This window comes from Garra rufa, chromosome 18, assembly GCF_049309525.1.
Source record: "Garra rufa chromosome 18, GarRuf1.0, whole genome shotgun sequence".
NCBI classification, from domain to species: domain Eukaryota; kingdom Metazoa; phylum Chordata; class Actinopteri; order Cypriniformes; family Cyprinidae; genus Garra; species Garra rufa.
Window position 1 is genome coordinate 5,468,072 of NC_133378.1, and position 18,840 is coordinate 5,486,911.

The 18,840-nt window shown below is 36.0% G+C and overlaps 1 protein-coding gene across 1 annotated transcript in view; it reads left to right on the forward strand.

Moving 5' to 3' along the window:
* Nucleotides 1-18,840, forward strand: part of LOC141291473 (GTPase-activating Rap/Ran-GAP domain-like protein 3) — a 59,524-nt gene that overhangs the window by 22,028 nt on the left and 18,656 nt on the right. The window contains exons 3-11 of the mRNA XM_073823634.1: nucleotides 6,728-6,802; nucleotides 8,431-8,530; nucleotides 13,404-13,522; nucleotides 13,840-13,904; nucleotides 14,005-14,068; nucleotides 14,432-14,458; nucleotides 14,564-14,639; nucleotides 15,292-15,390; nucleotides 15,488-15,591. Coding sequence (XP_073679735.1) covers nucleotides 6,728-6,802; nucleotides 8,431-8,530; nucleotides 13,404-13,522; nucleotides 13,840-13,904; nucleotides 14,005-14,068; nucleotides 14,432-14,458; nucleotides 14,564-14,639; nucleotides 15,292-15,390; nucleotides 15,488-15,591 — 729 coding nt within the window. The remainder of the gene's footprint in view (nucleotides 1-6,727; nucleotides 6,803-8,430; nucleotides 8,531-13,403; nucleotides 13,523-13,839; nucleotides 13,905-14,004; nucleotides 14,069-14,431; nucleotides 14,459-14,563; nucleotides 14,640-15,291; nucleotides 15,391-15,487; nucleotides 15,592-18,840) is intronic.

Consider the following 18,840-nt stretch of genomic DNA (forward strand, 5'->3'; position numbering starts at 1 on the left):
TTACAGCTAGTCTAGGTGCAGTGCAGCTGCAGTCTGTTTTTAGCAGTTTGGTCTGCCAGATACAGAGAAGAGGGAAGAGAAAGAGAAGGAGAGGGAGACAGACCAACAGGTGGAGAAGAAAGGTGGGAGAAATGTGAGGAGGAAAACAAGGTGACTGAAGAAAAAGGAAATGGGAGAGGTTCTGTGTTCTGTTGCCTAGCAACCAACATTGTTCCATCTGGGGGGATGTTGCAATTTTACTGCAAAGACCAGATTACATTGTGTCAGGTGCAAGAGATTGTCCCACATACACACAATATCTGTGTAGATAGACTTACAGTGAGAATACTTCTCTTACAAATACGTGCTAAAACAAACAGACGCGTGTGTGTGTGTGTGTGTGTGTGTGTGTGTGTGTGTGTGTGTGTGTGTGTGAGTAGGTGTCCACAGATGAAGTGATCAATGCTGCACACAGGGATTACTTGCCTGTAATTAGTCTCTGATTGTGTGTGCAGCTGTTTCTGCATTCATATTAAAGGGTTTTCATGTAAACAGAGTCATCTGTGTGTGTCTGTGTTGAGTGTATGTCACAGCAGATTAGCTATATGCTGTCTTGTCTCTCTTGTGTCTTTTTATGAGCATCTCTAAAGCAGTCTCAGACTGCTTTGATTGTGGCTTAACCTTTTGTTTAAAAAAAAAGAAAGAACTGAAGACAGTTCAATAAAGAGATTCATCCAAGATAAAAAAGAGGAAGAGAGTGACAGTGAGGCCCAAAAGTTTACCAAAAAAAGTAATACAAATTTTTAGAAAGTTAAAAAAAAACAGTGCTCAATAGATGTCAGCACAAATCATCCTTTTGTGTTAAAAACTACTGTCAGGATTTACTAAAGACATGGTGAAACATTAGCAAACAAAGTTGTGTAGTACTGTTAAAAACAATAAAAAATAATTTGTGGAATCAACTTAAAATAATTTGTTACCCTGCTGCCTTCAAATTTTAAGTTCCGTCAACTTAAGTTTAGTCAGTTTGAAATGTTGTACTAAGTGACATACAGAGTTGACCAGTGTTGGGGAAAGTTACTTTTAAAAGTAATGCATTACAATACCGCGTTACTCCCTAAAAAAGTAACTAATTAAGTTCCTTAAGTTACTTTTTATGGAAAGTAATGCGTTATGTTACTTTTTTGCGTTACTTTTTAAATCTAGACAGGGCTTGTTTGTTTTTAATATAAAAAGTTAAATTTTTATCAAATGTAAAAGCCCTTTCACACCAAAAAGTAAAATAAATACACCTTAGGCTGAAGGAAAAGTAAATTTAGATCTGTACAGAAGAATGCAGGAGAATAAAGTTCAACAATTTTCAGCAATAAAAAATGGAAGCACAAATGTTAACTTAACTAAAGTAATTTTTGCTTATTAGTATGGTTGAATTGGATCATCATAGGGGATAAAATGGGATTAAATACATAAAGGATTTGTGTTTTTTAACATATTTAATTATAGCAGCTTTGTGTCATATTCAGAGTTTGTTTTTATTCATTTTGAGGACTATCTGTTTTTGTTTTTTTGCAAATAAGATTAGTAAATGCATGTTTACATTTAATCTAGAACTAATAACATGTTTACAGAGCACCATGGGGACAGGATACCTGTCAGTCAATAAATGGGAAAACAAAGTATCTGGCGTTACTTATTTGAAAAAGTAATTAAAAAGTAATATGTCACTTTGCGTTACTTGAAAAAGTAATCTGATTATGTTACTTGTAATGTTACCCCCAACACTTGACTAAACAAAAAAATAGGTTTGTTAAACTTAAAAGCTGTGTTTGTTACCCAGCTGCCTTAAAATTTTAATTTGAATTAACTCAAATATCCAAGTTGTCACTTAGCACAACTTAACATTTCAAGTTGACTAAAACGTTTTGAGTTGACTGAACTTCAAATTAAGGCAGTGGGGTAACAAATTATTTTAAGTTAACTCAAAAAATTGTTTTTTATAGTACGTTTCATGGCTAACCATATTTCATTTGTAAGAGTGGCCTTTTCAGAAGCAAAATTTCTTGGAGAAGAATACTTTAGTGATTTGAGTAAGGTCATTTACATAAGGTTTGCAGTAGTCAATTTACTAATATTTGCACCATTATTTAACACACAAAAGTATGTCTTAACCAATTTTGTGCCTGTGTTGTTAGTAGATTACACCTGGTTCTCAGCTCTACACCAGTTTGCACTCCTCTTGGTACAGTAGATTATGTTATATTTATGAAAATGATCTGGCTGCATTTGTGTTCTTTATTATATTTGTGCATTGTCACTATATCAATTGTAGAACTTTGACACTTTTATAGGACTGCGTTATCATACTAATTTCTCCTGTTTAGTAAATCTAGCCCCATTTTAATTAAAGGTCAGAATATTCAAAACATGAATGTTATATACGCCACTATTCAAACGTTTGTTGTTGATATTATGCAAATGTTGTTTTCCCTTTTTATTTTATTATATTTAAAAGTAGGGCTGTGCAATATGGACAAAATAATCATATTGCGATTTTTTGAACGAATATTGCGATTGCGTTTTTATTTGCGATTTTTTTTTTTTTTTTTGCTTTTTCAAACAAGCTACATACATACATTCTAAATGTATTCAGTGCACAAGAAGTGCATAACAAAACATTTCACCATGAAATAACATAGTATTAAGTTTAATAAACAAAACTGTAGTAAAATTGTCTTTAAAACAGACAACATAAAATAAATAAGCCATTTTACTTTTTTTCCCGGTACTTTAGCCTACTTTGTGCAATAACGAATACATTCATTTCAGTGGAAAAATAAGTCCAAAACTCTAAACTTTAACATTTTGAGGGTTCAAAAATCTTTTGCTTTTTTTTTTTTTTTTTTTTTTTTTTTAGAACAGAAATTTACTGTTAAAATCAATGCGTGGAAGAAAAATTATATTCAGTTTAAAACGTTTAAATAATAATTAAGTGGTTAATCTTGTTGTAATATTTTTTTATCATATATATTGTTTTATGTAAATTATTTAAATAGGAATATATAAACACCTACATTATACTGTACAAAAGTAATACAGGACTAATATTGTTCTGTTACATGTTAAACCGTACTTTTATTTTGACAGGTTGCAGTGAAGTTTTTGTGTGTATGTGATGCTAGTTTTCTCAAATGAAACGGTAAAAGTGAAACTCACAGCAGCGATTTGGCGATTGAGTTTATCTGTTCATGTGAGATGCAAATGCCAAAAATTAGCGGGAGCGTCACGTGTGTAATTCAGTCTGCATGTAGTAAAGAAATAAAACGCGTCTCCACCATTCATACATACAGAAGCAAACGGAACATGCAGGATTCATATTAAAACGGTCTTTTTGCACTTCAGTTTTCACAGACACTAGTCCATATCGCGATTTGAATTAAGTGACAGACCAACTTTTGATTTATTAATCCAAAAATCGACGAATTACGTGGCATTCCGCGCTATAGTAAATTAGGTTTTTATGAATGGAGTCCGCGATCCAGTCCGTGTTTTCTTGGAGGAGACATTGTAATCACGCGACCATGAAGATACAGAAATGACATGCCTTAGTGTAAATAAGATAAATAACATAAGGCAATTTAGTATGTTTAATAAAAGAACTATGTATAGCCCTGTTCTATAGGAAAGATAACCTTAAATGACTTCTATATTGTGATGTGGCGCTATATCGAAAATAAAATGAACTTGACGTTCAAGGGGGGCTGAGGTGCTGTTGGGGGGATAGATAAAATCGCAGCCTTGTGCGGTTTAGAAATCGCATGTGCTTAAATCGCGATTTTTTTGCGATTGCGATTAATTGCACAGCCCTATTTAAAAGTGTAATTTACAGTATTTTATTCCTGTGATGGCAATGCTAAATTTTCAGCAGCCATTACTTCAGTCATCAGAGTTACATAATCCTTCAGAATTCATTCTAATAAAAATGAAAATGCTGGGTTAAAAACAACAATTTCTGGGTTATTTGGCAACCCTGTGTTGGGTAAATTTCGGACAGAGCAAATGCTGGCTTATTTTACCATAAAAATGCACTCTAAAATCAGTTTTTTTTAAAGGTTGTATCAGCGATTTCTAGCCTAAAACATAAAGTGTCAATTTCAGCTGACCTTTCTTCACGATCCGCTCGCTGCCGGCCCCATAAATTGTCTGTGAAAAAACTGCGTCTCTCTGGTCAGCCTAGGGTCCGAGATATGCCAAAAAAAAAACAATCGACGCTATCAACTATTCCACAGATAAACAAACCGTGTTCCAACCAATCAGCGTCAGGGGTTTGGTGGTGTGGACTTTCCTACTGGTTCAGGGATGTGAGGGAGGCGGAGCGAAAGTCCACAACACCAAACCCCTGACGCTGATTGGTTGGAACACTGTTCGTTTATCTGTGGAAAGGTTGGTAGTGCCGATTGTTTTTTTGGCATATCTCGGACCCTAGGCTGACCACAGAGACGCGTTTTTTTTCACAGACAATTTATGGGGCAGGCAGCGAGCGGATCGTGATGAAAGGTCAGCTGAATTTGACACTTTATGTTTCAGGCTAGAAATCGCTGATACAACCTTTAAATATAGGACTGAGTTAAATGTTTAACCCAACCTTCTGGGTAGTTTAATTTAAATCAACTATTGTTTAAAAAAATGCTATATTTCTTGCTTAAAATGAACCCAGAATAGGTTGGAACATTTATGGTCAGTAAATGAACATTTAATAAACACTTTCTTCAAATATGGGTTTGCTTAAGTGTACAGAAAAAACATTTATTATTATTATCAATGTAGAAAACAGTTTGCTATATTTCTTTGTGGAAACCTTAAAAACTGCATTTTTGAAACAGAAATCATTTGTAACAGATGTAAAAGTCTTTTGAGGGATGTAAATCATCCTTGCGAAAAATAATAAAACAAAACAAAACCTTACTGACCCCAAGCTTATGAATGTTCGTAAGCATATAGAGTGACAGATTAAAGCAAAAAGGACAATTACAGTACAATTTCTTACTCTAATTGTTATACCGATAATTTAATTAGTAATAATAATTTAGAGAAATGCATTTGACTAGACTTTGGATCCTACTGTATAGTTTTACTATGTACAGTCGTGGCCAAAAGTTTTGAGAATTACATACATAGAAATTGGAAAAGTTGCTGCTTAAGTTTTTATAATAGCAATTTGCATATACTCCAGAATGTTATGAAGAGTGATCAGATGAATTGCATAGTCCTTCTTTGCCAGGAAAATTAACTTAATCCCGAAAAAAACTTTCCACTGCATTTCATTGCTGTCATTAAAGGACCTGCTGAGATCATTTCAGTAATCGTCTTGTTAACTCAGGTGAGAATGTTGACGAGCACAAGGCTGGAGATCATTATGTCAGGCTGATTGGGTTAAAATGGCAGACTTGACATGTTAAAAGGAGGGTGATGCTTGAAATCATTGTTCTTCCATTGTTAACCATGGTGACCTGCAAAGAAACGCGTGCGGCCATCATTGCGTTGCATAAAAATGGCTTCACAAGCAAGGATATTGTGGCTACTAAGATTGCACCTAAATCAACAATTTATAGGATCATCAAGAACTTCAAGGAAAGAGGTTCAATTCTTGTTAAGAAGGCTTCAGGGCGTCCAAGAAAGTCCAGCAAGCGCCAGGATCGTCTCCTAAAGAGGATTCAGCTGCGGGATCGTAGTGCCACCAGTGCAGAGCTTGCTCAGGAATGGCAGCAGGCAGGTGTGAGCGCATCTGCACGCACAGTGAGGCCAAGACTTTTGGAAGATGGCCTGGTGTTAAGAAGGGCAGCAAAGAAGCCACTTCTCTCCAAAAAAAAACATCAGGGACAGATTGATCTTCTGCAAAATGTATGGCGAATGGACTGCTGAGGACTGGGGCAAAGTCATATTCATATCTGATGAAGCCTCTTTCTTATTGTTTGGGGCATCTGGAAAAAGGCTTGTCCGGAGAAGAAAAGGTGAGCGCTACCATCAGTCCTGTGTCATGCCAACAGTAAAGCATCCTGAGACCATTCATGTGTGGGGTTGCTTTTCATCCAAGGAAGTGGGCTCACTCACAATTTTGCCCAAAAACACAGCCATGAGTAAAGAATGGTACCAAAACACCCTCCAACAGCAACTTTTTCCAACAATCCAACAACAGTTTGGTGAAGAACAATGCATTTTCCAGCACGATGGAGCACCGTGCCATAAGGCAAAAGTGATAACTAAGTGGCTCGGGGACCAAAACGTTGAAATTTTGGGTCCATGGCCTGGAAACTCCCCAGATCTTAATCCCATTGAGAACTTGTGGTCAATCCTCAAGAGGCGGGTGGACAACCAAAAACCCACTAATTCTGACAAACTCCAAGAAGTGATTATGAAGGAATGGGTTGCTATCAGTCAGGATTTGCCCCAGAAGTTGATTGAGAGCATGCCCAGTCGAATTGCAGAGGTCCTGAAAAAGAAGGGCCAACACTGCAAATACTGACTCTTTGCATAAATGTCATGTAATTTTCGATAAAAGCCTTTGAAACATATGAAGTGCTTGTAATTATATTTCAGTACATCACAGAAACAATTGAAACAAAGATCTAAAAGCAGTTTAGCAGCAAACTTTGTGAAAACTAATATTTGTGTCATTCTCAAAACTTTTGGCCACAACTGGACTCTATGATGCAGGTGGTCTCATGGTCATATCTGTCTTTTTTTTTCTCAGCTCATCTCCAGCGATGCAGATGGGGCCATACAGAGAGCTGGGAGATTCAGAGTGGAGAACGGTTCAATAGATGAGGTAAGATACTTAAGAAATATTGTACAGTCTGAAATGTGTGTGCGTGCACGGTACTTGATGGATTGTAATAGACCCGAAAGTGTTACGAAACTATTATGAAAATTTCCGGGCTAGAGGTTAAACAGCCCTACAATTGTTGAAGTTCTCGTGACCATGGAAAGATTGAACAAGGTTTTGAAGTCATCCTCATGCATACTGATGGCTGTGGGTTCAAGTCGGCGCAGCACTGCAGGCACGGGGGCGATACAATGTATGTAAATACATGCGTAAGAAGTGAAGGTGGACAGGAAGAGCAGCACAGATTAAAAGAAGTGGGAGGAAGGATGAAGAAAAGAGAGAGAACTGATGTATTCATCTGGCAGTGAGCAACAAATCAAAACTGCCAGCTTTTGTGTTTTGTGAGCATGTCTGTAGGTGTTTCAATGAAACACACATGCATCAGCAAAAACAACAATCGAAGCCAAGTAATTCAATCAGTCCCCAATGTTCTTGCTCTCCTTTTCTCCCTCTTTTTTCCTCTCTCTCTCTTTTCCTCCATCCACTTGTCCTTTTCATTTCAAGCACCAGACTGTAGCTATGACAACCTCCAATGCTTTATCCCACCAATACAGACCTCTGATTGGTTGTTAATGATTTAGGGTGGACAGTCACCATAGTGATAAGGGTTCTGTGAGTTTATAGGAAGGCTGTTGTTTACATTGCGTTGTTTACAATTTGTCAGCGTGAAAATATCAATTGGAATTTGTTAGTGAACTAATGCTTTAATTATGATTTATTCAACTTAATAAATATTCATTTCCAACCTTTTGTGGGTACATTTTAAGCATGAAATATAGCTATTTTAAGCAATAGTCGAGTTAAATAAAACTACCCAGAAGGATGGGCTAAACATCTAACATCCATCTAAATGTCCATATTTCAGCCAGCGCTGGGTTGTTTTTAATCCAGCATTTTTTTACAGTGTAGCTGACTTACATTTCTTGTGATATTCATGATACTCAGCTTGTCAGAAGAAACTATTTCAAAAAAATTTAAAAAATCTGTAATCCCAGCAGGCACTCAACATCATAAGACATTGATATTTGATTAAATTTCAGTTGTAAAGGCGGATTACCAATGTAAATTCAATGTCAATTGAAATTCAATTTGTGTCCAATACCATCATCAGCTGACATTATATTTTGTTGCCAAAATCCAATGTTAAATCAACGTCAAATACAGACGTCAACATGATTTTTATAATCAACCAAAATGCGACGTCTGTCCAACGTTGACGTCCGGTACCTGCTGGGATGTTTTACATTATATGCCATAATTCTTCAGTCGAAATGTGATTATGAAGTAACATTATAGCTGTATTACTTACAGCTTCTTGTACATTGTCTTTTTGTAAAGGAAGAATATCCTTGTGTATAAACAAAAATTGGAAAGGAAACTTGTGAAATTTAGTGAATAATATTATATATTATAATATAAAACATTATAGTTGTATATTAAATATATTTCTTGCAAAAATACATAGCTAAAAATAAATATTGATAAATGTTTTGTTGGGGCCAATGAAAATGTTACAGGACAAGTTTAAAAATAATCTGATTGGTTAAACTCTTGGTGGGGCTTTTCTGTAGACCTCTGACTACACGCCTGGAACATGGAGGAGAACTGACGTCCATTTGGAGAACCCAGAGTATCACACCAGATGGTACTTCAAGTACTTCCTGGGAAAAGGTGGGATTCCACTGCCAAGAGTATACACACACACACACACACACACACACACACACACACACACACATACACACACATACACACACACACATGTTTGTTTTTGTGAATTGTGGGGACATTCCATAGACGTAATGGTTTTTATACTGTACAAACGATATTTGCTATCACCCTACACCTTCCCTACACCTAAACCTAGCCCTCACAGGAGACTGTGCATATCTTTACATTCTCAAAAAAACGTATTCTGTATGATTTATAAGCCTTTTGAAAAGTGGGGACATGGGCAATGTCCTCATAAGTCACCCTCTCCTTGTAATACCTATGTCATACCCATGTTATTACACCAATTTGTGTCCTGATATGTCACAAAAACACACACACACACATATTTGCAAATTACGTATACTGTACATTCACAGATATTCATGTTTGGATTTGATTTCTTTTTACTCAACACAACGTTATGAAGAGCATTAGACTGTTTTGAGAAATGACATTTTATTTATTTATGGGAATTAAAAACTTAAACGCAATTGAGCACATTTGTCAAAGTAGGGTTGGGATTTGAGTTCTTATACAAAGTTCCATTTTATTTTAAAGGGAACCCCGGGTATTAAGATTTGTATGGCTTAATATAACGTAAGTAATGTCTTACTGAAATATGTAATAGAAAACCCTTGAAAGATTTACGATATTAAAATATCCACAGAGATTTATACATATTTTGGACTATGGGGGCGCCATTATGACGTGAAATGATTGCACTTGATGAGCTACTGGCGCTACCTGTTGCTATTTTTACCACAACACAACTCGGAACATAAAATAATGAAATGATGAACACAGCTACTAAAAGAACTAACAGGTGTTGATAGATGTAAGTGTACGCTTAAACCAAATTTGGCTGTGACAAACGTAGGCATGTTTACGTCCAGCCAGGATGGCATCTAGCATTTCTTGTCTCTGCTGTTTGTAAGCTTTTTCAGTAGCTGTGGTCTACTAAAAGCCTCAAAGGCATCAGGCTTAAAGTGGAGAGAACAAAGACGTAGCTCTTTAGGAATTTTATTTGTCCACAGGCATCTTACCATTCTTTTTTCCTCTTCATATTGCTAGAAAAGCATTAAAGACTTACACTGATTTTCTTGTTAATCTTGACTGAAAATTATAGCCAAAGCCGCACAATGTGGCATCCTGTCAGTATTTTATTTTAAATAATATAAATATTTCATGGGTTTTCTACTACATATTTCAGTAAGAGACATAATTTATGTTATATTAAGCGATACAAGTCTTTACTTTAAAATTAACAATTTTCCAATGTTTGCATTTTTATGCTAAGGAGAATGGAGCACCAAATACTAGTAGTTTCAGAGTATAAAGTACTCTGACAATGCTTACCATTCTGCAATATGCTTCATCATTCCCCTTTTCTTGACTCAGTTTTTCTTTACCTCCCTTCCTCACACAAAAATACAAACACTGTTGTTCCCGCACACATTCTCAAGGCAGATGCTGCATTATATCCCTTTAATTGATTTAAATCACTGCAAAATACCTTTTATTCAATGAGAGAGAGATTGAATGAGAGAGAGGGAGAGAGACCGAATGTGCTACAGAGGAAGGGTGGAGATGCAGAGACAGACCAGATCTTGTCTTCTAATTGGATTTCAGCCTCTTTTCATTTGTCTTCTGTCTGTAAACCTGGTCTGTCTCAGTCCAAAATATTCTCCTCAAACAGCAGGCTTCCATCCCTTCTTTCCTCTTTCCCTCTTATTCTGTTGTGCGATGAATAGATCTAAATAAACAAGCATCTTCACAGTCACGTCTCTGAGGACAGTTCACATTGTCACAACACTTTGTGTGGCATCTATCAGCATCATTGTGCAGGCAGCACATTAAGGTGGCACTAGTTACATTATTCAGAAAAGAAAATAACCATAAAGAACTTGCATTATGCAAAGGTCATTGGTCATGAAATACAGTCCAGTTTCACTTACCAACAACAATGATTCACACTGTACATTAAGTGAACTGGAGTCTGACAGTAATCAGTATTGTGTACTACTTTAATCCTGCCTAGTTTAAATGTTTGAAAATGATTAACATTTGAAATCATTAATTAGAAATTTAGAAAGGTAATCAAAAAGTAGTCAAATGTAATCAGTTACATTAATAAAGTAATTTAAATAGACTTACAGTTGAGGTCAAAAGTTTACATCACCCTTTCAGAATCTGCAAAATGTTAATTATTTTACCAAAATAAGAGGGATCACACAAAATGCATGTTATTGTTTATTTAGTACTGACCTGAAAAAGATTTTTCACATAAAAGATGTTTACATATAGTCCACAGGAGAAAATATTAGTTGAATTTATAAAAATGACCCTGTTCAAAAGTTTACATCCTCGTGATTCTTAATACTGTGTTGTTACCTGAATGATCCACAGTGTTTTTGTTTAGTGATAGTTGTTTATGAGTCCCTTGTTTGTCCTGAACAGTTAAACTGAAAAATCCTTCAGGTCCCACAAATTCTTTAGTTTTCCAGCATTTTTGTGTATTTGAATTCTTGATTTTGAGATCCATCTTTTCACACTGAGGACAAATGAGGGACTCATGTGCAACTATTACAGAAGGTTCAAATACTGACAGATACATCAGAAGGAAAAATTATGCATTAAGAGCTGGGGGGTGAAAACATTTGAAAAGAATGGAGATGTGTACATTTTTCTTATTTTGCCTAAATATTATATATTTTTTTTTTCAATTTAGTACTGCCCTTCAGAGACTACAGTAGATGGTTACATGTTTCCCAGAAGATAAAATTAGTTACATTTACCCTGATCTTCAAATTCAAAACGTTTTCACCCCCCTTAAATGCATGGTTTTTCCTTCTGGAGCATCAGCAAGTGTGTGAACCTTCTGTAATAGTTGCATATGAGTCCCTCAGTTGTCCTCAGTGTAAAAAGATGGATCTCAAAATCATATAGTCATTATTGGAAAGGGTTCAAATACACAAAAATGCTGAAAAACCAAAGAATTTAAATAAATTGACCTGAAGGATTTTTTCTGAAAAACAGAAGGCAGTTCAGGACAAACAAGGGACTCATGAACAACCATCACTAAACAAAAAAACACAGCCGTGGCTCATTCAAGTAAGAACACAGTATGAAGAATCAAGGGGGTGTAAACTTTTGAACGGGGTCATTTTCGTAAATTCAACTATTATTTTCTCTTGTGGACTATATGTAAACATCTTTTATGTGAAATATCTTATTCAGGGGCTCGTTCTTCGTACGTCGCTAACTAAGTTAGCTGGATTTGATTGCTGACGATTTTGCGTGATCTTGGATCGCTCGGTTCTTCGAAGCTCATCTGGGACTTGCTGTCATAGCAACAGGTGCGCAAGCTTAAACCTGCTCTGGAGCAGGTTTATTTCATGTAAACAGGATTCAGGCTGCGCTCCTGGCGGGTTATGATTGGTTGAAATGGCGAGGTCACATCTGATTGGTTAAAGAGCACGACTGACGCGGACTGACTCACGTGGGAAAAGAAAAGTATTATAAGTAAAGTAAATTAATAATTTTATTCACCAAGGATGTATTAAGTTAATAATTAAAAATTTATTATAATAATTTACATTGTTATATATATATATATATATATATATATATATATATATATAGAGAATAAACACTGTGCTTTTTAAACTTGTTATTCATGAAAGAATCCTGGGGGGGGGAAATGACAGGTTCCAAAAAATATTTGGCAGCACAACTGTTAATATTATCCAACATTGATCATTCTAATAATAAATCAGCATATTAGAATGATTTCTGAGGATCATGTGACACTTAAGACTGGAGTAACAGCTGATCAAAATTCAGCTTTTCATCACAGGAATAAATTCTATTTTAAAGTATGTTAAAATATATATTTTAAAAAAAACATTATTTTATATTGTAAAAACATTTTGCAATATTACTGTTTTTTCTGTATTTTTAATCAAATAAATGCAGCCTTGATGAGCATAAGAGACTTCTTTAAAGACTATTACAAGTCTTACTGACCCCAAACTTTTGAACGGTAGTGTATAAAAAAATAAAAATATAAATAAAAATAAAATAACATATCAAGGAAAAAACATGTAACATGGGCAGCATTAACGCATTTAATTTGTTCACTACTTTTTGCCAGCCCTCTCTCCTTGCTTTTCCAGCCTTTGCAGTTTTCCCTTGCGTTTTAAAATTATTATTATTATAAATTAAACTCTGAAACTCCTGAAATCCCTCAATCAAGAGTTCTTGCTCTGCTGCAGAAAAATACTGAGCGCGCTCCTTCGTCATGTTCGCCGACCAATGAAAGAGTTGCCGATCAATGTTTCTACTATCGATACGTAGCCCCTTTTAAGCCACCCAGTGATCTCAAATAACTTCATCCAGCTATACTAATCATCAACAACAGGTGCGTTCTGAGAACCGGAATAGCGAGCTCATAGTTAGCGCGATGATTTGATCTTGGATGTGTCATTTGATCTTGGATGTAGTAAGCGAGGTACGAAGAACGGACCCCAGGTCAGTACTAAATAAGCAATAGCATGCATTTTGTATGATTCCTCTAATTTTGAAAAAAACACTAACATTTTGCAGATTCTGAATAGGGGCTGTAATCTTTTGACCTCAACTGTTTTACATTTTCAATAGGGTAACTTGTCTGGGTAATCTGTAACCGGTTACATTTCCAAAGTAACCTTCCCAATGCTGTCTGTAGAGTATTTTAATGTTGAGATATTCAAATACATCACATTTAAACCAAATAGCAATGTAAATTGCTTTTTGAGGTTTGATTTGGAATGGCTTTTCCTTCAATCTGTAGTTCATCAAAACTATGTGGGGACGGATGCAGAGAAGAACCCCTTCTTCCTGTCTGTGGTTCTGTCAGACCAGAACAACCAGAGGATCCCACAGTATCGAGCCATCCTCTGGCGCAAGACGGTGAGTCAGCCGGTGACAGGTAACAGCATGCGTGTGTGTCACTTTTGCTCTGTGCAGTGACTCACATAACAGATTGACCTCTTCATGAAGTGACTCTGCATTGTTTGGCTCTGTTTTCTCAAAGGCCAGTGTGTGAAGACTAAATGCCTAAAAAACCCTGAATAGCACAGTGACACGCTATTAAATGTCACTTTCCTATGAGCAACAAGGTCTCGGTTATAAAACCCGGTGTCGTAGCCTCCAGGAATACCGGCTTGCTGTCATGTTACGCCATGTCATATTTCACATAATTTGTGATCTGTGTGCTTCTCCTTCAGGGTACTCTAAAAATCAGCCTTCCATACAGTCCAACAAAAACACTATCAGTCAAATCTATATTAAGGTAAGCCCGTTTGTAATGCATGTAAACAAATACACATGCAAAGATTTAATTGGAGCGAAATCTATTTAAAATGCATTCTTTTGACCCTTTCACCTTCCAGTGCCATGAATGTAGATCGTTTCGAAAAGGGCCCGAGGGAGATCCTTAACCCAGAGATTCAGAAGGTGCCAATCCACACCCGTCAATCAACATCACATGCCTTCTGCTCTGTTAATTACTCTCTGTTTCTGCTCTGGTTTGTTGTTCTGCTTCATAATCACTTTAGGATTCAAACGCAGGCGCTGTCTGAGCTGCTGCTGCTCCAGAGAGCTTTGCTTTTGTGGAAACGTGTGCGGCTAATCAAAGGCCATTGTCAGTGGCATTCAGATATTTGAATGCATGAACACGCTCTCTGTAATGTTTGTGTAACCCACACTATTAGTGCTCCTAACTGGTGTTTAGAAATTTAACCTCCGTGGAAACTGAATGTTTTATTGTGTGGAGATATAATTGATGTTTTGAACTGTTTTTTTTTTTATTGTTGGCAGGACTTACTGGTGCTGGAGGAGCAAGAGGTGTGTACTTTCAAATGTGTGTATGTGTCTGATTTGTGTATGCGATGCGAATTGTTCATGAATTCCCCCTGAATGCTCATCACGTATGTTTGTATGTTATTACAGGGCAGTGTAAACTTTAAATTTGGTGTTCTTTATGCCAAAGATGGACAGTTGACAGATGATGAAATGTTCAGCAATGGTGAGCACAGAACCACTCATAACATGCTCATAATACTAAATATTTCTTTCTCTTGACACCATTACTACGCACATTGTTGAATGATAATTAGCAATAGCCAAATAGACAGATTTATCTAGTTAAATATGCAACCCACAAAACCAGTCATACATAATTTTTACACCATTTAAAAGCTGAATAAATACGCTTTCCATTGATGCATGGTTTGGGATAATACAATATTCGACCGCGATAGAACTATAGAACTAGAATCTAAATGTGCAAAAAATCTAAATATTGAGAAATTCGCCTTTAAAGTTGTCCAAATTAAGTGCTTAGCAATGCGTATTACTAATGAAAAAGTATTATTAAATTATAATTGATATATTTACGGTAGGAAATTTACAAAATATCTTCATGGAACATGATCTTTTTAATAGATTTTTTGCATAAAAGAAAAATATATCATTTTGGCCCATACAATGTATTTTTGGCTATTGCTACAAATAGACAGAGTCACATATTGTTCAAATCAGAAATATACCATATTAAGGATGTACAATGCAGTTAATTGTAATTCACATGCAGTTTTGAATATGTATGTGAACAGCATAATGTGGTTCCCTTGATATCTGTTCAATTTATTAATGCTCTGTTCTTGTTTTTTAATTAGAATCAGGAAGTGAAACTTTTGACAAATTTCTGAATCTCCTTGGTGACACAATCTGTCTGCAAGGCTGGGCAGGGTATCGAGGAGGACTAGACACTAAGAGTAGGATAAATACACATACTATAAAAACATGTCTCATAACATTTTTCCCTTTCAAGTGAATTTAGCTCATTTCTGTTTTTTCTGTTTATCTGTTTAGACGACACTACAGGAATAAATTCCATCTACACAGTCTATCAGGGTCATGAGCTCATGTTCCATGTTTCCACCATGTTACCTTATTCTAAAGAGAACAAGCAACAGGTAAGTTACAAAACACACAAGTTATAGGACGCACAGTATATTTACTCTACCATTCAAAAGTTTGGGGTTACTTATATATATTTATATACACATAATTAATTTTACAAATTAGATTATCATGTTTTTTTTATATACTCTAAAGTGTAATTTATTCCGGTAATGGCAAAGCTGAATTACCAGCTGCCACCAGCTTTTAACCAGTAACCATTCTTATATGCTACTTTCTTATTATTATTAATGTTAAAAACAGTTGTGCTGATTATTATTTTTGTGAAGACCGTAATACAATTTCTTGGGGATTCTTTAGTGAATAAATTAAAAATCTTGCAAAAAAACTAAATAAATATAAACCGTTTCTAACCCCAAACTTTTGACGAGTCCAGTGGTTTTAAACGTGTCAGTGGTGGATATCTATCAGCCAATAATGAATGTTTAATTTTTTATGGCTTATTACCTTGCTTATTATTTTTACATTTAGATAAACTGTGTCATAATTTAAAGCTCACTCATAGTTAACCTTTGAAATCACTAATAATTTAAAGGGGTGCTATTATGCTTTTCCACTTTTTGAACTTTAGCCAGTGTGTGGTGTGTATGTTTGGGCATAAAAAACATCTACAAAGTTACAAATCTCAAAGTCCACTCCAAAGGGAGATATTTAGTTTTTAAAAAGTCCCTTTTCAAGAACTACGGGACGATCGGTAAAAGCCTCCTTTAGCGATCCGATGTGTTTTTGTAAGAAAAATATACATATTTAAAACGTAAGAATCATTTCAATCTAGTTTGCTGCTTTGGGAAGGGGCGCAGCAGGGCGGAACGCGGTCTACGCTGTTTGCCAATCACAATGCAGGTGGACTTCTGACCAATCACATTACATTTGGTTTTTCAGAAGGCAGAACCCGGAAATAATCGAGCCGTTTGTGCCAGCCTGGGGAGAAAGCTATTGTAATAATGTAAATTATGTGAAAAATAATGCGTTTTTCGAACAACTAAGCATGACAGCATGTTCAAGTACACCCCCAAAACAAAATAAAGACTTTATAAAGGAGCATAATAGGACCCCTTTAATAACACTGTTAAATGTAATTTAAGTATGTTTTTTTTTAAATACCCATTTTTCACACCGTTCATTATCATGTTTAGTGTTTCCCAGAGACACACACTCTATCACTGCAACTAAATTCGGTTGTCATTTCAGCTTTTACTCCTTAATCACATTCTGTACATGCATAATTCACTAAATTACGGGAGTGACAACCGCATTTACAGGAATTCTATGCAGTGTGTACGGAACTGAACAACTAGTTATTAATGATGTATTTAAATGTGCATCAGAAATTAGCCTTCGTCCAATGTGAGATGCAAGAAAATAACAGTGAAAGAATTCTTAACCTTAGCACATTTTGACGGTAAAGTGTCAGTGTTGCCAGATCTTCATAGAAAAAAAAACAACAAACAAGTACAAGCACAAAAAAACACTAAAACACCTAAATTATTTATGTTTTATAACACCAAAGAAATCATCTCATATATATTTATTTATTTATTTATTTATATGTGTGTTTGCACCGTAAAAACATGGGTGGATGTTCACATTGGTCTGAACAAAAACAGTAAGCGGACTGATTGAAAATGCAAATTCATTCTCTGCCAGCAGGAGGCGCTTTTGGAACAGCAGAAATAGCAGTTTCCCCAGTATCAGCTGAAAACAATACAGTGCTGCGCTCATCAATGCTACTTCATCAGGCATTATAGGAACTATTAACCCTTTGAGCGGTACGGTCCTACATATGGGATTCTAACTTCTGTGCCCCTGGGAGTACGATCCCACATATGGGATTTAGAACACAACTGACAAATTCAAACTGCGCTTTGGCGCGCTGGCTGGCACTGAGCCAAAGACGGACGAGCTCTGTGCTTGTCATATAATCACAACTATGCAGTGTTTTAACCACATAACGCTTATTTTAGGTTTCAGACATTTAAATACACATAAGTACTAGTAAAACGAGACATTTAGAGTTTGTGAAATACACACATATGTATATGGATGCAGCAAACAGCAGTCTATTCAAATATAATTCGCCGATGTGTTTTATTCATATCACATACACATAGTCTAAGTAACTAAAAAGTTCACCAGCCACTTACTACCAGCCACTTACTTTCATGTATTTCGGGAGAAACGGATGAATTTACGTGCTAAAAATCCAGCTGACAGGACTCTCTGAACAGCAGAGCGAACAAACATGGCGGCGCCCATCTCACATTACAGATTCCGATCCAGATCATTTATATGGGGTTTTAAACGATGAAACACACTAATTCACACATATTTGTGAATCGGAATATCAGATAGTTCATGGCATGATCAGCAAGTGTGTGAGTATTCTGAATAAAAAAGGAAAAACGAAATAAAAGCGATCTATCTGTCATACAGTGTTATTGTGTCTGTGTTGTGTCACGTGACAAGCTTGATGCGTCGCCATGGAAACAATAAGCAGGGTTCCTACGGGTGCTTGAATTCCTTGAAAATGCTTGAATTTTAATGTAGTGTTTTCAAGGTTTGAAAAATGCTTGGATTTTGGATGAAGTGCTTGAAAGTGCTTGAATATGCAGTTGCATTGGTTTCATATTAATTCGCTTTCATACTAAATAGTTATTTTTTGTTATGCTTATATAATATGTAAAAGAAAGAAAAGAAAAAAACAGCTCCGCTCGAGTGTGCACGTGAGGCTGTAGTGTGATCCGCAGGTCTTTCTTGATGCGCGCCCTCTGATGGAACAGAGCCGTAGATAAAACATGCCAGTTATCAGGAGGTTGTTGCATCAGTCCTCGATGGCTTGAAAACGACAAATAAGAATTATGTTTAAAACGAGAATTTGGGGATCGCAAAATTGCCAGCCCGATGTCCCGGGGCTATTGTGTTTTTCAGTCGGGCTACCAAAATGTTTCACCGGACTATCTTAAAGTAGAGGGCTCGTGCGGGTCCTTACAAACTCATCAATTTAGCTGTATCAAAGTTAAGGCCATAAAAAGTTTTAAATGTATTAAATAGTATAAGAAAAGGCTTAATTATAAGTTTAAGAGTTAGGGACGGATATACGAGAATCGCGATAGGGCTGGATAAAACTTCAAAAGGCAATGATGTCATTGAATACGCTGCACGTTTCAAAGTCAAAGCGCGGCACTGATGTCTTTATATGAATGTATCTAAAGGGAACCGACTGTCCTCAGAAACGTGTCATT